This window comes from Bubalus bubalis, chromosome 6 (assembly GCF_019923935.1).
Source record: "Bubalus bubalis isolate 160015118507 breed Murrah chromosome 6, NDDB_SH_1, whole genome shotgun sequence".
NCBI lineage: Eukaryota > Metazoa > Chordata > Mammalia > Artiodactyla > Bovidae > Bubalus > Bubalus bubalis.
In genome coordinates this window covers 88991354-89009863 of record NC_059162.1, presented here as the reverse complement: position 1 = coordinate 89009863, position 18510 = coordinate 88991354, and the positions used below count along the sequence as shown (strand labels likewise).

General features: G+C 41.5%; 1 protein-coding gene across 1 annotated transcript in view; it reads left to right on the top strand.

Annotated features, from left to right (window-relative positions):
• Positions 1–18510, top strand: part of C8A (complement C8 alpha chain) — a 71854-nt gene that overhangs the window by 33882 nt on the left and 19462 nt on the right. The window contains exon 7 of the mRNA XM_006048264.4: positions 67–307. Coding sequence (XP_006048326.3) covers positions 67–307 — 241 coding nt within the window. The remainder of the gene's footprint in view (positions 1–66; positions 308–18510) is intronic.

The window sequence follows — 18510 nt, the reverse complement described above, 5'->3', positions numbered from 1 at the left end:
ATGTGGTAAAATATATACTCTCTTCGTTCTTTTCCCTCATTTAATGGTGGTCGTTGTTGTTGGCAGAAATACAGCTTTATGAGAATTTTCACAAAGGTGCAGACTGCTCATTTTAAGATGAGGAGGGAAAACATCATGCTGGATGAAGGTATGCTGCAGTCACTAATGGAGCTTCCAGAGCGATACCACTATGGCATGTACGCCAAGTTCATCAATGACTACGGCACCCATTACATAACGTCTGGATCGATGGGTGGTGTCTATGAGTATATCCTGGTGCTTAACAAAGAAAAAATGGAAACAGCTGGTAAGTAGAATGGGCGCGCGATGCACATAGTGTTCAGTGCGTACAACAGACATGGTGAGCAGTTTTCTGGTCACTGACTCTCGGCCACACGTGATCTCATTTAGTCTCCATGACAACTCTCTACGGTAGCATTAGTATTATTATTTACAGGAACTTGAGGTTCAACAGGGTGAAGTGGCTTGCTAGGAAGCACCACAAATAGAGTTTGAATGCAGACTTGTCTGGCTGTCCAAAATCATGCATTTTCTATGGCACCTTGCTGCTAAGTCACTTCAGTCGCGTCCGACTCTGTGTGACCCCACAGATGGCAGGCCACCAGGCTCCCCCATCCCTGAGATTCTCCAGGCAAGAACACTGGAGTGGGTTGCCATTTCCTTCTCCAATGCATGAAAGAGAAAAGTGAAAGTGAAGTCGCTCAGTCCTGTCCGACCCTCAGCGGCCCCATGTACTGCAGCCCTCCAGGCTCATCCATCCATGGGATTTTCCAGGCAATATAGCACCATAGTTATCTCTTTAATAATAAAGGGTCTCTGGGGTTTTGCTGTTTAAATGTTAAAACATTTAAAATGTAGATTCTTGGTGGGTAGAACGGCCATCCAAGCAGTCAGTGATGGCAGAAACCTAGAGTCATCCCAGACCCTCCTTCCCCTCCATCCCTGTAGATCTCTAAGACCCTTCAGTTCTCTCTGCTGAGCAGCTCTCCTCCATCCTTTCTTCTACATCCCCTCCTTCAATGGGAGGCTGGGTTTACATCTTTCACTTATTACTGCAACAACTCCTAAATGGTCTTCAAAGGAAGACTCACCGCTTCCAATCCATTCTCAATACTGCTACCAGAAGGATCATTCTGCCTCACAGATCTTAGGATGTCATCTCCTTGTCTGAGATCCTACAAGGCTAATACTAAAATCTAAAATCCTTAGCAAGGCAGCAACAATCTCCATGGTCTCACTCCAAACTGCTAGAATAGTGGTTCTAAAATGTGTGGACTCCCACCAACAGTATCAGCATCACCTGGGAATGTGTTACAATGCAAATTCTCAGGTTCTCATCCCAAACCTGCTAAATGGGAAACTCTGGGTGTGGGTCCAGCAGTGTGTGTTTCGACAATCACCCTCCAGGTTATTCTGATACTTAGTATAGTTTGAGAACCACTGAATGAGTAGAAGGGTGAGAGGTGTATCCATTTTTCAAGCCCAAGTTCAACCTCCAAGTTTCAAGAAGTTTCTCTGACTGCACCAGTTCAGGCTGGTCACTTCCTTCCTTCAACACATTCATATAAATTCCACAGTTTAGTCTTTAAAGCAATTTTCCAAACGTTAATTATTTCTCTTTTCATCTAGACAGCAAGATCCTTGAAAGCAAGCATCCTGTCTGACACTTTTCCACCTCTTTAGTGCCCAACACAGGGTTTAGTACACAGTGAGTGAGCAAAACAAGACATTGAGTTTGAAGAGGGTGTTAATTTAGATTCCTAACTAGGGCCATTCATAAGTTTGTCCATCTATCTCTGTATCCATCCTTTTATAATTCAAATATCTATTCAGTATCTTCTACGTGTTTGTACTAGGGATACAGAGGCAAGCAAATCTAAATACAGTCCCTACCTTCCTGCAGCATAATACTTAACAAACTGCAGGTTGAAACCCAATAGTAGATCCTGAAATCAATGTATGGATCACAAACATTTTGAACAACACAGAAGAGAAAATATCATAATGGTTTGTAGGCAGTGAGGATAAGTTATTGCTTCAAGAAACTTCTTTTGGTTAAAGACATATGTATGTACAGAGTCATGACAAATGAAATAGCTCAGGATAGATCAGTATAAAAAAAGAATTTGAAAAACTTAATTCAAGTGGATCTTTTTAAGAGTCACTCAAAACCATGAGGAAGGACAAAGAGCTAACATTTATTGAGTACTTACTAAGTTCCAGGGCTGTTGTATATATTCTTATTTAATATTCTTGACAACATTTGGAGGTGGGTGTTATTCTAGTTTTAGCCCCAGAAATGCTGAGGCTCCTTAGGGAAGTTAATTACTTCCCTATATTTGGCCCAGGGCTGCAGGAAGCTGGCGTCAGACCCCTGGACCTGTGTCTTTTCACCATGTGTTCCTGGTACAGCCTTTCATTTGGTCTCTGGTACTAGATTACTAATTAATTGCCTGGGGGTATCTCAAGCCCCCTCCGCTTTAAAATCTGTGAGGCAGAAATGGGCTTCCAATGTGGTTAATATTCAAAAGGAGCCCACCAACGAATTGTCCCAGGGATAATTACCTCAGCTCTGTTTATAGAAAGCCATATGTCGATAATAGCACAATTTGCTGTTGTGAAGAGCTGATTTCTATAAATCCGGAAAGTTAGTGTTGCTTTTCCATAAATATGGAAATGTGCTAATCATCACCTCATCTGCTGGAGCCCGCTAATAAATCAGAATGTCATTTACATATTAACCTACAAAGAACAAAATCATCTACCTTCTTTCCCTTTGACAAACAGTCACACATACTCTCACTCCATGTTTGATGTCTGTCTAATTTTGTCTTTGTCTCTTTCTCATCCTCTCTCTCACTCCTTCTCTCGTTCTCCTCTTTTCCAATGTCTTTTTTCTCTCTGGGTGTCTTTGATCTATATGACTTTAATAATATTTATGTTCTAGTAAGTGCTTGTTTCTAAGAAACACACCGTGTGGTATACATCCCCTCCCTCAAACAGCTGAGCTTGGAACGGAATGATTTAAATGAACACATGGGCTGGTTTGCTTTGGGGACTCATCTGTCCTTGGGTTTGCCTCAGATCCTCTATGGGTTCATCCCAGAGGATGCGCAAGGCTGTTTTCTTCTAATGTGTCCTTTAGATAAAATACGTCTCCCCTAAAGACAGCATGAAACCGTGCATCAAAAATCAAGGGACTTCTTGGATGTTGCAGAGGTGATGTTAGACTTCAATGGGACCCTAGACTTTCCTCAAGGGCTGCTGCTGACAGCTTTCTACATTCTACAGGGATCAGTATTGGCTTTGGGCTGGAATTTCTGGATCTAGATTTTTTTTTTCTCCTTCATCCCTTTTTGGAGCTCCTCTTACTTGTCTTTATATAAAAATATGACAAAGAGAATAGCGCACTCACCATCTGGCCTCTCTGGAGTCTGGCCCTATTACCGAGCTGATGATTTACCTTGGGGGTCAAGTACTTCAGTGACACTGTTCTGTTCATGTATGTTTCCTGTCTCCTTTTGTGGGTGCTGTCTGTCAGCCTCCAAAATGCTTCCCCGTCTTGCCAACCTGACAGATTTCAACTTATTCTTCGGAAACTTGTTCGGGTATCCCCACCTCTGTGAAACCTGCCCTGACATCCCTCTGTCCATTCTTTCATGGTTTTGTTCATACAGATATGCATTCATCAATTATGTTTGTATTATGTGCCAGGTAAACAAAATAGATATGGTTCCTGTTCTTGCAAAGCTTACAATCTAGTGGAAGAAACTAAATAAACACCTTAAAATCCAGATGTCCTTCTTGGTTCCTCCTTTACTTTCTGCCCCTCATCAGTGAGATCTGTCATTTTTTGTTTCTAAAGCATACATGGCATCTGACCACATCTCTATTACTGTCTAACTGGTCCGAACGACTGTGATCTCTTATCTGGCCACTGCTAGAATATGATGGCTTTTGTGTTGTCTTTCTTTACTTTTCTCCTCTTTCCTTTACTCTTTCTTTCATTTCTTTCCATTTTTGTTGTTGTCACTGTTGTTCTGCGAACACTCTAACATAGCAAGCTCATTTTAGCCTACAGCCTTGGTACTAGCAGTTCTCTCTGTCTGGGCTATCCTTCCCTCTGATGTTTGCATAGCTATATTCTAACCATTCAAATCTCAACTTAAATGCCCCCCTTTCCGAAAGGCCTTTTATGACCATGTAGCAAGTCCCTCTTTGGTATAGCACCCTATTTTAATTCTCAGGCTATCACATATTCAGTAATTACCATGTTCATATGCTTATTTGTTTATTGTCAACCTCTTCTTCCTAGTATGCATGTTCCATGAGAGCAGGGACCTCATATATTTTGTTTGCTATTATATATTCATTTCCTAGAACGGTGTTTGGCCTTAATAGCTTCTGTTGAGTGAGCTAATGAATAGATACATGAAGTGAAGTGAAATGAAAGTCACTCAGTTGTGTCCAACTTTTTGAGACCCCATGGACTATAGTCCATGGAATTCTCCAGGCCAGAATACTCCAGTGGGTAGCCTTTCCCTTCTCCAGGGGATCTTCCCAACCCGGGGATCAAAACCAGGTCTTCCTCATTGCAGGTGGATTCTTTACCAGCTGAGCCAATTGCAAATTGTGATATGAGCTATGTAGAAAATGAACAGGTTGTAGAAATAGAGACTAACTGTGGAAGGAGAGGGAGAAGAAAATCAGTTTAGGATTATCTGGGAAAGTCTCTTGAGTAAATAGGATAAGGTCCAAAAAGATACTCAGGAGACTCCCAAGACAAGAGGGAAGGTGCCCTGGGCAGAATGGACAGCCTGGAGTGTTTGAGAACTGAAATAAGAATGTGTGGCCGAAGCCTGCAGATAAGGTGGGGGATGGAGGGAGCTGAGGTTGGAAGTAGCTGCAGATGGTCTTGCTGGTTGTAGTAAGACGTATAGACTTTGTCTGTAGTGAAAAGGAAATCACTAAATTGTTACCCAGCTGTGCCATGGTCTAATCTCTGTGTCAGGAGGTCATTCCACTGTCTGAAGAGCACAGATTAGAGGGGGTGAGAGCAGACTCAGGGAGCACAGTTAGAAGACTCCTGTTGATATCCAGGTAAGGAATCATAATGGAGATGAAAGAATATGATTGATTCAAGACATATTTTGAAATAGAGTTTGGGTAATTTGCAGATGACCTGGGTGTGAATTGTGAAGTGTAAATACTCCTTCTATATTATATTTCAACCACACACACACACACACACACACACACACACACACATTAGGGAAAGAAGAACATGATGAGTGTGCCTGGGAGGGCCAGCTTCCTCAGAGAGGTACCTCTAGGCATTTGGAAATATGGCAGGGATTCTCGAGCCAGGAAAATAATCCAGAATATATATGTATGTACACATAAATTCATACACCATACTAATTGAAATTATCTATGTGTCTTTCCTACTGACAATGAACTAGACTTTCCCTTTATGGCCAATGTAGGTAGGTCCTGCACATGCATGCTCAGCTGTGTCTGACTCTTTGTGACCCTATGGACTGTAGCTGCCATGCTCCTCTGTCCATGGAATTTTTCAGGCAAGAATACTGGAGTGGGTTGCCATTTCCTTCTCCAAGGTATCTTCCCAGCCCAGGAATCAAACCCTTGTCTCCTATATCTCCTGCATTGCAGGAGGATTCTTTACCTCTTGAGGCATTTGGGCTTCCTAGACACATTTAGCTTAGCTTCTGTGACCTTTGTCTCTCAAATGCCCCATGAAACAGATTTTCTTGTAAGTTAAGGAATCTAAGTAAGTCAGATAAGATACCTCATCTGGGATGATGTGAGGGAAACTATGCATGGAATAGAAAGTAAACTAATAGCCCTCAGAGCTCTAAAGGTTCATGATTCTATTGCTGTTGTTTAGATACTCAGTTGTGTCCAACTCTTCTGTGGCACCATGGACAATAGTCCACTAAGCTCCTCTGTTTATGGGATTTTTCGGGCAAGATTACTGGAGTGAGTTGCCATTTCCTCCTCCAGGGAATGTTCCTGACCCAGGGATTGAACCTATGTCTCTGAGTCCCCTGTATTACAGGTGGATTCTTCACTGTTGAGCCACCGGAGAAGTCTCTTGATTCTGTAGTTTGAAATATTGAGGTCTGCAAAGATCTTACACAGAATGACTTCTATTGATGCTCCTCCACTTGAGAAGGAAGCCAATAGTATTTTATGGCCCCATGAAAGCCATCAGGCAATGTGGTAGTGAAAAGGGTTCTTTTTACAAAGATAGCTTTGCTTTTGGTTCTGCCATTTAAAAGCTAATACTTTGTATCTCTGAGTTTCAGTTTTCCCATAACTAATGTAAGTATAATAAACTACTTTTAAAAACCATTACAAGAATTAATGAAGATATTTCTAAAAAGCATCATGATAAAGAAAATACTGTGTAAGCAGTGGTTATTATTATAGATTACAGTTTTAGGTGGGGTGAGTAAGTAGCAGAATCATTTGATCAAGGTCTGTGGGATGAAGAAATATGCTGGCAGATGGTAGTAAGGAATCTAAACTTGGGAGTCAGACACATCTGGGTGGAGCTCTTGCTTCTACCATTTAGTATTGCGTGACCCCTATCAGGGAACTTAATTTCTCTGAACCTCAGTTTTTTTCAAGACCCAAATAGGAATGATAATAAAGCCTTGTTTGAGAATAATTCCAAGTATCAGTACATTTTGGATGGTAAGTGTTTAAAGAGATTTGTTTTCCCTTGAATGCAGGATGTTAGTATAGCTTAGTGTTTGAAAATATAAGTTCTGTCACGTTACTGTGTGATTATTGGCAGATTATTTAATCATTTTACGTCTTAATTTCTTCATCCCTTAAGCTGGAGGTATTAATGGCATTTACCTCATATTAATTGTGAGGATAAGAAAAGTTATCCACAGAAAATATTTAGGTAATGCTAATGATAATGAGCACTCATTAAGCATCAATTGCTGAAAAAGGTTCTAATCTAGATTCCTTGTGTTCACATCTCATCTCTACCACTGACTGACCAGGTGACCCTCGGGCAAATGCCCTCAGGCAAATGCCTCCCTCTTCCTGCCTGGTTCCTCTTCCCCTAAATGAGACAATGACAGAAGACACTTCATAGGACTGTTATGAATATGAAATGAAACAGTCTATGTGATCAGGGCTTCCCTCATAGCTCAGCCGGTAAAGAATATGCCTGCAATGCAGGAGACCTGGCTTCGATTCCTGAGTCAGGAAGATCCCCTGGAGAAGGAGATGGCAACCCACTCCAGTATTCTTGCCTGGAGAATCCCATGGACAGAGGAGCCTGGCAGGCTACAGTCCATGGGGTCGCAAGAGTTGAACACAACTTAGCGACTAAGAGAGAGAGAGATGTGATCAGGTGGCCCAGGGCCTGACATATAGTAAGAGTTTTTTAATGGTACTTATTGCTGCACTATGTTGGTGTAGTAACACTGTGATGGAAATGGGTGAATTTAATTCAGATGACCGTTATATTCTACTACCATGGGCAAGAATCCCTTAGAAGAAAAGGAGTAGCCCTCGTGGTCAAGAGTTTGAAATGCAGTGCTTGGGTGCAATCTCAAAAAATGATAGAATGAACTTGGTTTGTTTTCAAGGCAATCCATTCAACATCACAGTGATTTAAGTCTAGGCCCCAACCACTAAAGCTGAAGAAGATGAAGTTAAATGGTTCTATGAAGATTAAAAGACATTATAGAACTAACACCAAAAAAAAAAAAAAAAAGAAGTCCTTTTCATCATAGGGGACTGAAATGCAAAAGTAGGAAGTCAAGAGATATCTGGAAAAACAGGCAAGTTTGGTCTTGGAGTACAAAAGGAAGCAGGGCAAAGGCTGACAGAGTTTGCCAAGAGAATGCACTGATCATAGCAAACATCCTCTTCCAGCAACATAAGAGAAGACTCTACACATGGACATCACCAGTTGGTCAATACCAAGATCAGACTGATTATATTCTTTGCAGCTGAAGATGTAGAAGCTCTTTACAGTCAGCAAAAACAAGACCAGGAGTTGACTGTGGCTCAGATCATGAGCTCCTTATTGCAAAATTCAGACTAAAATTGAAAAAAGTAGGGAAAACCACTAGGCAATTCAGGAATGACCTAAAACAAATCACTTATGATTATACAGTGGACGTGAGAAATAGATTTAAGGGATTAGATCTGATAGACAAAAGTACCTGCAGAACCATGGACGGAGATTCATAACATTGTATAGGAGGCAGTGACCAAAACCATCCCCAAGAAAAAGAAATCCAATAAGGCAAAATGGTTGTCTGAGGAGGCCTTACAAATAGCTGAGTAAAGAAGAGAAGTGAAAGGCAAAGGAGAAAGGGAAAGATACATCTACCTGAATGCAGAGTTCCAAAGAATAGAAAGGAGAGATAAGAAAGCCTTCTTAAGTGAACAATGCAAAGAAATAGAGGAAAACAATAGAATGGGACAGACCAGAGATCTCTTCAAAAAAATTGGAGATATCAAGGGAATATTTCATGCAAAGATGGACACAATAAAAGACAGAAATGTCATGAACTTAAAAGAAGCAGAAGATATTAAGAAGAGGTGGCAAGAATACACAGAAGAACTCTACAAAAAAGGTCTTAATGACCTGGATAACCACAATGGTATGATCACTCATCTAGAGCCAGACATCCTGGAGTGTGAAATCAAGTGGGTCTTACGAAGCAATACTACTAACAAAGCTAGTGGAGGTAATGGAATTCCAGCCAGTTATTTCAAATCCTGAAAGATGCTAGAAAGTGCTGCAGTCAATATGCCAGCAAATTTAGAAAACTCAGCATTGCCCACAAGACTGGAAAAGATCAGTTTTCATTCCAATCCCAAAGAAAGGCAATGCCAAAGAATGTTCAGACTACCACGCAATTGTGTTCATGTCACATACTAGCAAGATAATGCTCAAAATCCTTCAAGCTAGGTATCAACAGTACATGAACTGAGAACTTCCATATGTACAAGTTGGATTTAGAAAAGGCAGAAGAACCAGAGATAAAATTGCCAATATCTGTTGGATCATAGGAAAGGCAAGAGAATTCCAGAAAAAAACATCTAATTCTGCTTCACTGACTATGCTAAAGCCTTTGGCTGTGTGTATCACAACAAACTGTGGGAAATTCTTAAAGAGATGGGAATACCAGATCACCTTACCTGCCTCCTGAGAAATCTGTATGCAGGTCAAGAAGCAACAGTTAGAACCAGAAATGGAACAACAGACTGGTTCCAAATTGGGAAAAGAGTATGTCAAGGCTGTATATTGTCCCCTTGCTTATTTAACTTATGCAGAGTACATCATGAGAAACGCTGGGCTGGATGAAGCACAAACTGGAATCAAGATTGTGGGGAGAAATACCAATGACCTTAGATGTGCAGATGACACCACCTTAATGGCAGAAAATGAAGAGGAATTACAGAGCCTCTGGATGAAGGTGAAAGAGGAGAGTGAAAAAGCTGGCTTAAAACTCAACATTCAAAAAACTTTGATCATGGCATCCAGTCCCATCACTTCATGGCAAATAGAATGGGAAACAATGAAAACAGTGACAGACTTTATTTTCTTGCACTACAAAATCACTGAAGATGGTGACTACAGCCATGAAATTAAAAAACTCTTGCTTCTTGGTAGAAAGGCTATGACAAACCTAGATAGCATATTATAAAGCAGAGACATCACTTTGCCAACAAAGCTCCATCTAGTCAAAGCTGTGGTTTTTCCAGTAGTCATGTATGGATGTGAAAGCTAGACAAAAAAAAGGGCTGAACACCGAAGAATCGATGCTTGCAAACTGTGGTACTGGAGAAGACTCTTGAGAGTCTCTTAACGACAGCAAGGAGATCAAACCAGTTGAACCTAAAGGAAATCAACCATGAATTTTCATTGGAAGGACTGATACTGAAGCTCCAATACTTTGGCCACTTGCTGCAAAGTGCCAACTCATAGGAAAAGACCCTGATGCTGGGAAAGATGGAGGGCAGGAGGAGAAGGGGATGACAGAGGATGAGATAGTTGGATGGCATCATTGACTCAATGGACATGAGTTTGGGCAAACTCAGGGAGATAGTGAAGGTCAGGGAAGCCTGGCATGCTGCAGTCCATGGGGTTGCAAAGAGTGAGGCATGACTGAGCGACTGAACAACAACAATGTTGGTGTTAATATTACCACATTCATTACTCCCAGCTTTCCAGTTGTTAATTCTACAATCTTAACTATCCTTTCATCTGTAATGTGGGAACAATAAGGCAACCTATCTCATAGGTCTCTGCAATTGGTCAGCTTTGAAACATTGTTCAAATGGAAGAAACATCATTATGCCCAGCCTGCAGTGGCCAACACTTTTGCTGTAAGACTTGGAGTCTTAGCATTCATGCCTCCTTCCCTTACCTGGCCATTTTTAAAAATCAAGGTCATTCATTTCTGTCCCTAGAGCTTCATCCCATTTTGGAGGGACTGCTCCTCCCATTGATCAAGGTCACTTTGAATTCTTTTCACTATCTTTCAAAGTCTTAACAAGCCCAATCAGTGCCTGTGTTCCATCATGTCTCCCTTTGATGGATGCCAGATAACAGTGACCCTGGAAATGACCCTTTCAGTGAAAATGCAGTACATTCAGCCCATCACTGATCATCATTCTCCAACTAGGGTCCTTGGGCCAACTGGTCTACTACTACCTAACACACTGGGTAGAAAAAGCCATAGGGAATGAAAGTGCAAGTGAAGTCGTTCAGTCGTGTCCGACTCTTTGCGACCCCATGGACGGTAACCTATCAGGCTCTGCGGTCCATGGGATTTTCCAGGCAAGAATATTGGAGTGGGCTGCCATTTCCTTCTCCAGGGGATCTTCCCAACCCAGGGACTGAACCCGGGTCTCCTGCATTGCAGACAGACGCTTTACCATCTGAGCCACACTGGGTAGAAAAAGCCATAGGGACATGACAAAAATCTCACTAAAGTTGATGTCAATTATAGTTTTACATTCTTTTCCTTTGTCCTCTTTCCTTCTCTTTATTTATTCAATAGCTTTTCATTCAACAAACATATTAAGCACACAAAATATGGTTAGCACTGTCTAGACACCAACATGGATCCTATTATCTCATATAGCAGGTAACAGGGTTTCTCTGTTATAATCATGTGATTATAGTCAGGGATGATTTATTATAGGGACAACCAGATTGGTTACCACCTATAGTGAATTAACAATTTATTTTTGTTTTCACTGTACTTAGAAATAACTGAAATATTTGGTTCTAACAAAATATATTTAAAATATTTGATTCTAATAAATATATTAACTCCTAAGGTTGGTAAAATACAGTCATCCACATCTGGTATTGAAGGTGATCTTCATAATTGCTTATAAGGAATTTATTAATATTTTTATCCCCAGTTCTATAGAGAAAGCTTAGGTCTAAAGAGCCCAAGTAATTGGCTCAACATGATTCAATTAGTATTGAATTCAGGTCTTCTGATGTAGAGTTTATATCTTGTCCATGTATTTACCTCCCATCACCCCCTCCCCATTTCTTCACACTCTGTGATTCATTCTGATACTATATTCAAGGGCTTAGACTCTAGTAGCAGTGGTAAAATGGCTAAAAGTTACTGAGCATTTCATCACACGGCAGACACTGAATTAGGCATTTAAATGCACTATCTCATCTTACCCTCAGGAAAGACCTGGGAAGAGCATACTAGAACACTAATTTACAAATGAAGAACTGAAGCTCAGCAATGTTAAATATCTTGTGCAAGGTCAAGCTTGCCTTGTTATTATGGGTGGAGTCCAAGTTCAGCGTGAGAACCTGTGATACTAAGAAACATTCTATAATGCCTCAGAGGTGTTTTACATAGGGTTTTTCAAACTACAGGCTACAGCTCACTAGCAGATTGTAAGAGAAATTTAGTGAGCCATGACTAGCATTTAATAAAATGAAACAGAATATAGTAGGAAGGAAAGCCTCAGCGAGCATCACAGAAAGTATGGTTAAGAACTGCAATTTATTTTAGCTGGATGTGAATGGGCTGGATCATGGTGTCAACTGTATTGCTTACTTTTGGGGGGAGAAGGAAATGGCAGCCCACTCCAGTATTCTTGCCTGGAAAATCCCATGGACCGCGGAGCCTGGTAGGCTACCGTTCATAGGTCGCAAAGAGTAGAACAACTGAGCGACTTCACTTTCACTTTCATACTGTCTTAACCCAGTGTGCTCCGCTGACTGTAGCCACGCATCTAATCACTTTAAATAAAGGAAAAATCATCACTAGCCATAACAAAGGCACTAGGAAGTATATTAGTTAAGGTTCTCCAATACATATTTTACTTATATAAGTAAAGAGAGTTCTTATAAAATATTGGCTCACACAATGATTGAGCCTGACAAGTCCCAAGATCCATATTTGGCAAGCTATGGACTTAGACGAGTTGATGATTTAGTTCCAGTTTGAGTTCAAAGGCTTAAGAATCAGGGGAGCTGATGGTGTAGTCCCAATTTGAAGGTTGGAGGCTTGAGACCCAGAAAGAGCTGATGTCTTAGTTTGAGTCCAAAGGCAAGAAAAAAGCCAATTTTCCAGTTCAAGGCAATTAGGCAGGAAGAATCCTCCCTTTTTTAAAAAGTTTATTTAATTTTAATTGGAGGATAATTACTTTACAATAATGTGTTGGTTTCTGCCATACATCAACATGAGTCAGCCATAGGTATACATATTTCCCTCTTGAACATCCCTCCCAGCCTCCACCCCATCCCACTCCTCTAGGTTGTCACAGAGCACGAGATTTGAGCTTCTTGCATCGCAGAGCAAATTCCCACCGGCAATCTGTTTTAAATATGGTAATACATATGATTCAATCCTGCTCTCTCAATTTGTCCCATCTTCCCCTTCCCTGGCTGTATCCACAAGTCTGTTCCTTATGTTTGTGTCTCCTTTATTGCCCTACAAATAGGTTCACCAATACCCTCTTTCTAGATCCCATATGTATGCATTAATATACAATGTCTGTTTTCTGACTTACTTTACTCTGTATAATAGGCTCTAGGTTCACCTACCTCATTAGAATGGACTCAAATGTGTTCCTTTTTATAGATGAATAATATTTCATTGTATATATGTACCACAACTTCTTTATCCATTCATCTGTCAATGGACATCTAGGTTGCTTCCATTTCCTAGCTATTGTAAATAGTGCTGTGATGAACACTGGGGTACATGTGTCTGTTTCAGTTATGGTTTCCTCAGGGTATATGCCCAGTAGTGGGATTGTTGGGTCATAAGGTAGTTTTATTCCTAGTTTTTTTTTTAAAGGAATCCATACTGTTTTCCATAGTAGCTGTATCCATTTACATTTCCAACAACAGTACAAGAAGTTTCCCTTTTCCCCACACCCACTTCAGGATTTATTGTTTGTAGATTTTTTGATGATGCCCATTCTGATCCTTGTGAGGTAATACCTCATTACAGTTTTGATCTGCATTTATTTAATAATGAGGGATGTTAAGCATCTTTGCATGTGTTTATTAGCCATCTCTATGTCTTCTTTGGAAAAATGCCTATTTAGGTCTTCTGCCCACTTTTGACTGGGTTGTTTCTTTCTCTGGTATTGAGTTTCATGAGCTGCTTGTGTATTTTGGAGATTAATCCTTTGTCAGTTGTTTCATCTACCATTATTTTCTTCCATTCTGAGGGTTGTCTTTTCACCTAGTTTATAGTTTTCTTCGCTGTGAAAAAGCTTTTGAGTTTAATTAGGTCCCATTTGTTTATTTTTGCTTTTATTTCCATTACTTTAGGAGATGGGTCATAGAGGATCTTGCTGTGATTTATGTCAAGGAATGTTAGGCAGGAAGAATCCTCTCTCACTCAGGGAAGGGTCAGTCTTTTTGTCTGTTCAGGATTTCAAATTGAATGAGGCCCACCCACTTCAGGGAGAGAAATCTGCTTTACTCAAGCTACTGATTTAAATGTTGATCTCATCCAAAAATAGCTCACAGAAACACCCAGAATAACATTTGACCAAATATCTGGACACCCTGGCCCAGTCAAATTGATGCATGCAATTAACCATCACAGGAAGGTAGTCAAAGGGGAAATCTAGAGGCAGATGTTAGTATTAACTGCTGAGACAGGTGTGTAAAGTCTCCTGGAATGAAACTGCTTATCCAAATAAAAATGAAAAAAACAAGCAATCACTGAATTCTAACTCTATGGCAGGCAGCATACTGAGTGCTTACATGCATTTCATCCCATTTAAGCTTCCTGGCAATGCTTTGAGCTGTATTTTATGGCTGTAGCCATTTTACAAATGATGAAAACAAGGTACTGAAAGATAAATGACACATCCAAGCTGACACCACCGGTTAGAAGCAAAGTGAACTATGAAATGAGGATTTCTAATTCTTGGTTCAGTGCTTCTGTGATATCTCTGGATATTTACTTTGCTTATCTTCTTTTTTTTAAAAACTATTAAACCACTTGTGATAACTTTGAAAGTGGTTAAGTGAGGCTTTAAAAATACCCAAGGGCCTTAGAAAGCATCACTATGAACAAAGCTAGTGGAGTTGATGGAATTCCAGTTGAGCTATTTCAAATCCTAAAAGATGATGCAGTGAAAGTGCTGCACTCAATATGCCAGCAAATGTGGAAAACTCAGCAGTGGCCACAGGACTGGAAAAGGTCAGTTTTCATTCCAATCCCAAAGGAAGGCAATGCCAAAGAATGCTCAAACTACCATACAATTGAACTCATCTCACATGTTAGTAAAGTAATGCTCAAAATTCTCCAAGCCAGGCTTTAGCAATACATGAACCGTGAACTTCCAGATGTCCAACCTGGTTTTAGAAAAGGCAGAGGAACCAGAGATCAAATTGCCAACATCCGCTGGATCATGGAAAAAGCAAGAGAGTTCCAGAAAAACCTCTATTTCTACTTTATTGACTATGCCAAAGCCTTTGACTGTGTGGATCACAATAAACTGTGGAAAATTCTGAAAGAGATGGGAATACCAGACCACCAGACCCGCCTCTTGAGAAACCTATATGCAGGTCAAGAAGCAACAGTTAGAACTGGACATGGAACAACAGACTGGTTCCAAATAGGAAAAGGAGTTCGTCAAGGCTGTATATTGTCACCCTGCTTATTTAACTTATATGCAGAGGACATCATGAAAAACGCTGGGCTGGATGAAGAACAAGCTGGAATCAAGATTGCTGGGAGAAATATCAATAACCTCAGATACGCAGATGACACCACCCTTATGGCATAAAATGAAGAGGAACTAAAAAGCCTCTTGATGAAAATGAAAGTGGAGAGTGAAAAAGTTGGCTTAAAGCTCAACATTCAGAAAACGAAGATCATGGCATCTAGTCCCATCACTTCATGGCAAATAGATGGGGAAACAGTGGAAACAGTGGCAGACTTTATTTTTGGGGGCTCCAAAATCACTGCAGATGGTGACTGCAGTCATGAAATTAAAAGACGCTTACTCCTTGGAAGGAAAGTTATGACCAAACTAAACAGCATATTAAAAAGCAGAGACATTACTTTGCCAACAAAGGTCCGTCTAGTCAAGGCTATGGTTTTTCCAGTGGTCATGTATGAACATGAGAGTTGGACTGTGAAGAAAGCTGAGCACTGAAGAATTGATGCTTTTGAATTGTGGTGTTGGAGAAGACTCTTGAGAGTCCATTGGACTGCAAGAAGATGCAACCAGTCCATCCTAAAAGAGATCAGTCCTGGGTGTTCACTGGAAGGACTGATGCTGAAGCTGAAACTCCAGTACTTTGGCCACCTCATGCGAAGAGTTGACTCATTGGAAAAGACCCTGATGCTGGAAAGGATTGGGGACAGGAGGAGAAGGGGACGACAGAGGATGAGATGGCTGGATGGCATCACCAACTCGATGGACATGAGTTGGGTAAACTCCGGGAATTGGTGATGGACAGCGAGGCCTGGCATGCTGCGACTCATGGGGTCACAAAGAGTCAGACACGACTGAGCAACTCAACTGAAGGGAGTATTATCGGCTTCCCAGGTGGCACTAGTGGTAAAGAACCAGCCTGCCAATGCAGGAGATGTGAGAAACATGGGTTCTATCCTTGAGTTGGGGAGATCCCCTGGAGGACGGCATGGAAACCTACTCCAGTATTTTTGCCCAGAGAATCCCATGGGCAGAGGATCCTGGTGGGTTCCAGTCCATGGTGTCACAGAAGAGTTGAACACAACTGAAGTGACTTAGCATGCATGCCCACAAAGTTGTATTCTACTCGATATTCACTCCTAAGGGCAGTATTAGGTCAGTTTGAACCTTGACTGGGAATTATAACAGAGAATTGTAAAGGGTTAAACTGACCAGCTACTGATGGTCTGTTCTGAAGCTTAGGTACATTCACAGAGCTAGGAACAAGCATGGTGCACTGGCACCCATGGCACGCAAAGAAGTGAACCTTAAAGACCTGTAGGCCATAAAATGTATCTAAGCTACCAATGGCAGGTAGTTTTAACAGCAAATGCTGCTGGGACTGTTGAGTCGAGGACTGTGACAACAAATAAGGGCTCAGCCAGAAAGAACTGTGGTCAATCAGTGATGTCTTTCAGAGTTAGAGACTGATCCATGGTAGAGCTTCAATGTCTTCCTGGCTGGGATAATTCAGTATCCAATCCCACCAATCCTGGACATCCTCCAGAGCTTTCCTTGCACTCTGGAGAGTCAGGGGTGGATTCCTAAAGGGTCTGAGCAGGGACTGAGAACCTCTGAGCTATTATTTTCTGTTCCTTTACTAGAATGGGACAAAGGCAGCACAGATGGTTAAGCTGTATAGGAGGAATAATTGGGGAAGATGGATGTGTAATCTAAGTTTCTCAAATTTTTCATATAGTCCATCACATTTATATATTATTGCTATTTTTTGCTTAGAATTCCCTTTCGGGAAGGTTCTGAGCAGAGCATTTTTCCCTTCTTAAGAGGCAGGAAACAATCTCTGAGGAAAACTCTTCTCATAATCCAATCTCCATCCATTCAGCAATCTATGTACTCATCTAGTAAATATTCAGAGAGAAGCCATGATTTCCAGAGATATGGGGTAAAACACACAGATCTCCATCCTGGAGAAATATTTAGTCAGTTGGGGGCTAAGAATAATACACTGTGATAAGTGCTTGAATAGAAAAAAATTCAGTAGAAGTACAAAGGAGGGAGTAACCCACCCTTTCTTCCGCTCCCATCTTCTAGACTCCAGAGACACTCAAACCTGATCTTCTGAAGTTAGTTGGAGTAGGAGTGTGCCTGGTGGAACATATAGCTGGGTCTTTCTAAGAGGAGAAAGTTGCATGGGAGTGGCTGAAGCAGCAAGGAGTAAGACTGAGCAACAGGAGACAAGTGATTCACCCCAAGGCCAGACTCTCTGTGGAGGGCTTGCCTCTGAGGCCAGTGCATACATGAGAACAATCCAGTGTTTAGGTTATTGCAGGAGGAGTGATGATGTATCAGTAACCAGGAAATGTAGTCAGTGCTGGCTTCCAGGAAGCCACAGAGAGGATGACAAGTTACAGAACAGCAAGCTGCTGAGGCCATGCAAAGGTGAACATTGAGACAGGAGGGTCCCTGCCCTGGACAAGGGAGCATGCACTCAGCTCTCCAGCTCACAGCTCCCCCTGTGGGTCTATGTTGTACTGAGCTACTTGCTGGTCCCTTGACTTAATCACACTTACTGCTTGGTGCTGTTCCTTCCACCTGGGACTCTGTTCCCCTCCCCTCCCTCAGTCTTCATTACCTGGCTAATGCTTAATCACCCTTGGTCTCTGCTCACACAGGATTTTCCAGGCAGTCTTTCCATCTCCCCGGCTGTGGGTTGGAAGCCTGTCTTAGGTACTTCAATGCATCCAGGACATAGCTCTATGTATATCACACTATTACAACCACCTGCCTCTATAGTGCATTTTGTGAATTGATGTGTCCCTGGAATTTTGCCCAGAGGCTGAGGCTGATTCACATTAGAGACTCAGTGTCTTTCTAGCAGGGCTGGTTCAGAATCTAAACCCATAGATGCTGGGCACCCTCTAGAGCTTCTTTTATACTCTGAAGAGTCAGAGGTGAATCCCTACAGAGACTGAGTGGGATTGAACAGTGAGGATGGTGAGCTGGGCAGGAACCTGACTGTGAAGGGTCTTGTCCTTATGGCTAAGTAGTCTGGGTTGGCCCAAAAGGTCTTTCACTGTGTTTGCTAACCAACCAATCATCCTGAACAGAGAGGTACTAGATTCTAACAAGCTCCGGGCTTTATCCTCAGTTACCATGACAACCAGGCTTCACAGTGATGGATGGTATTGATTGACTGACAGACTCTCGGTGTCTTGGCTCTGTCCCCACCCCCCCTTAAGTCATTTACACACACATGGAATTGAGACCCTTAGCACCATCCTCCTGAATTTATCCTGATTTTGACTCTCT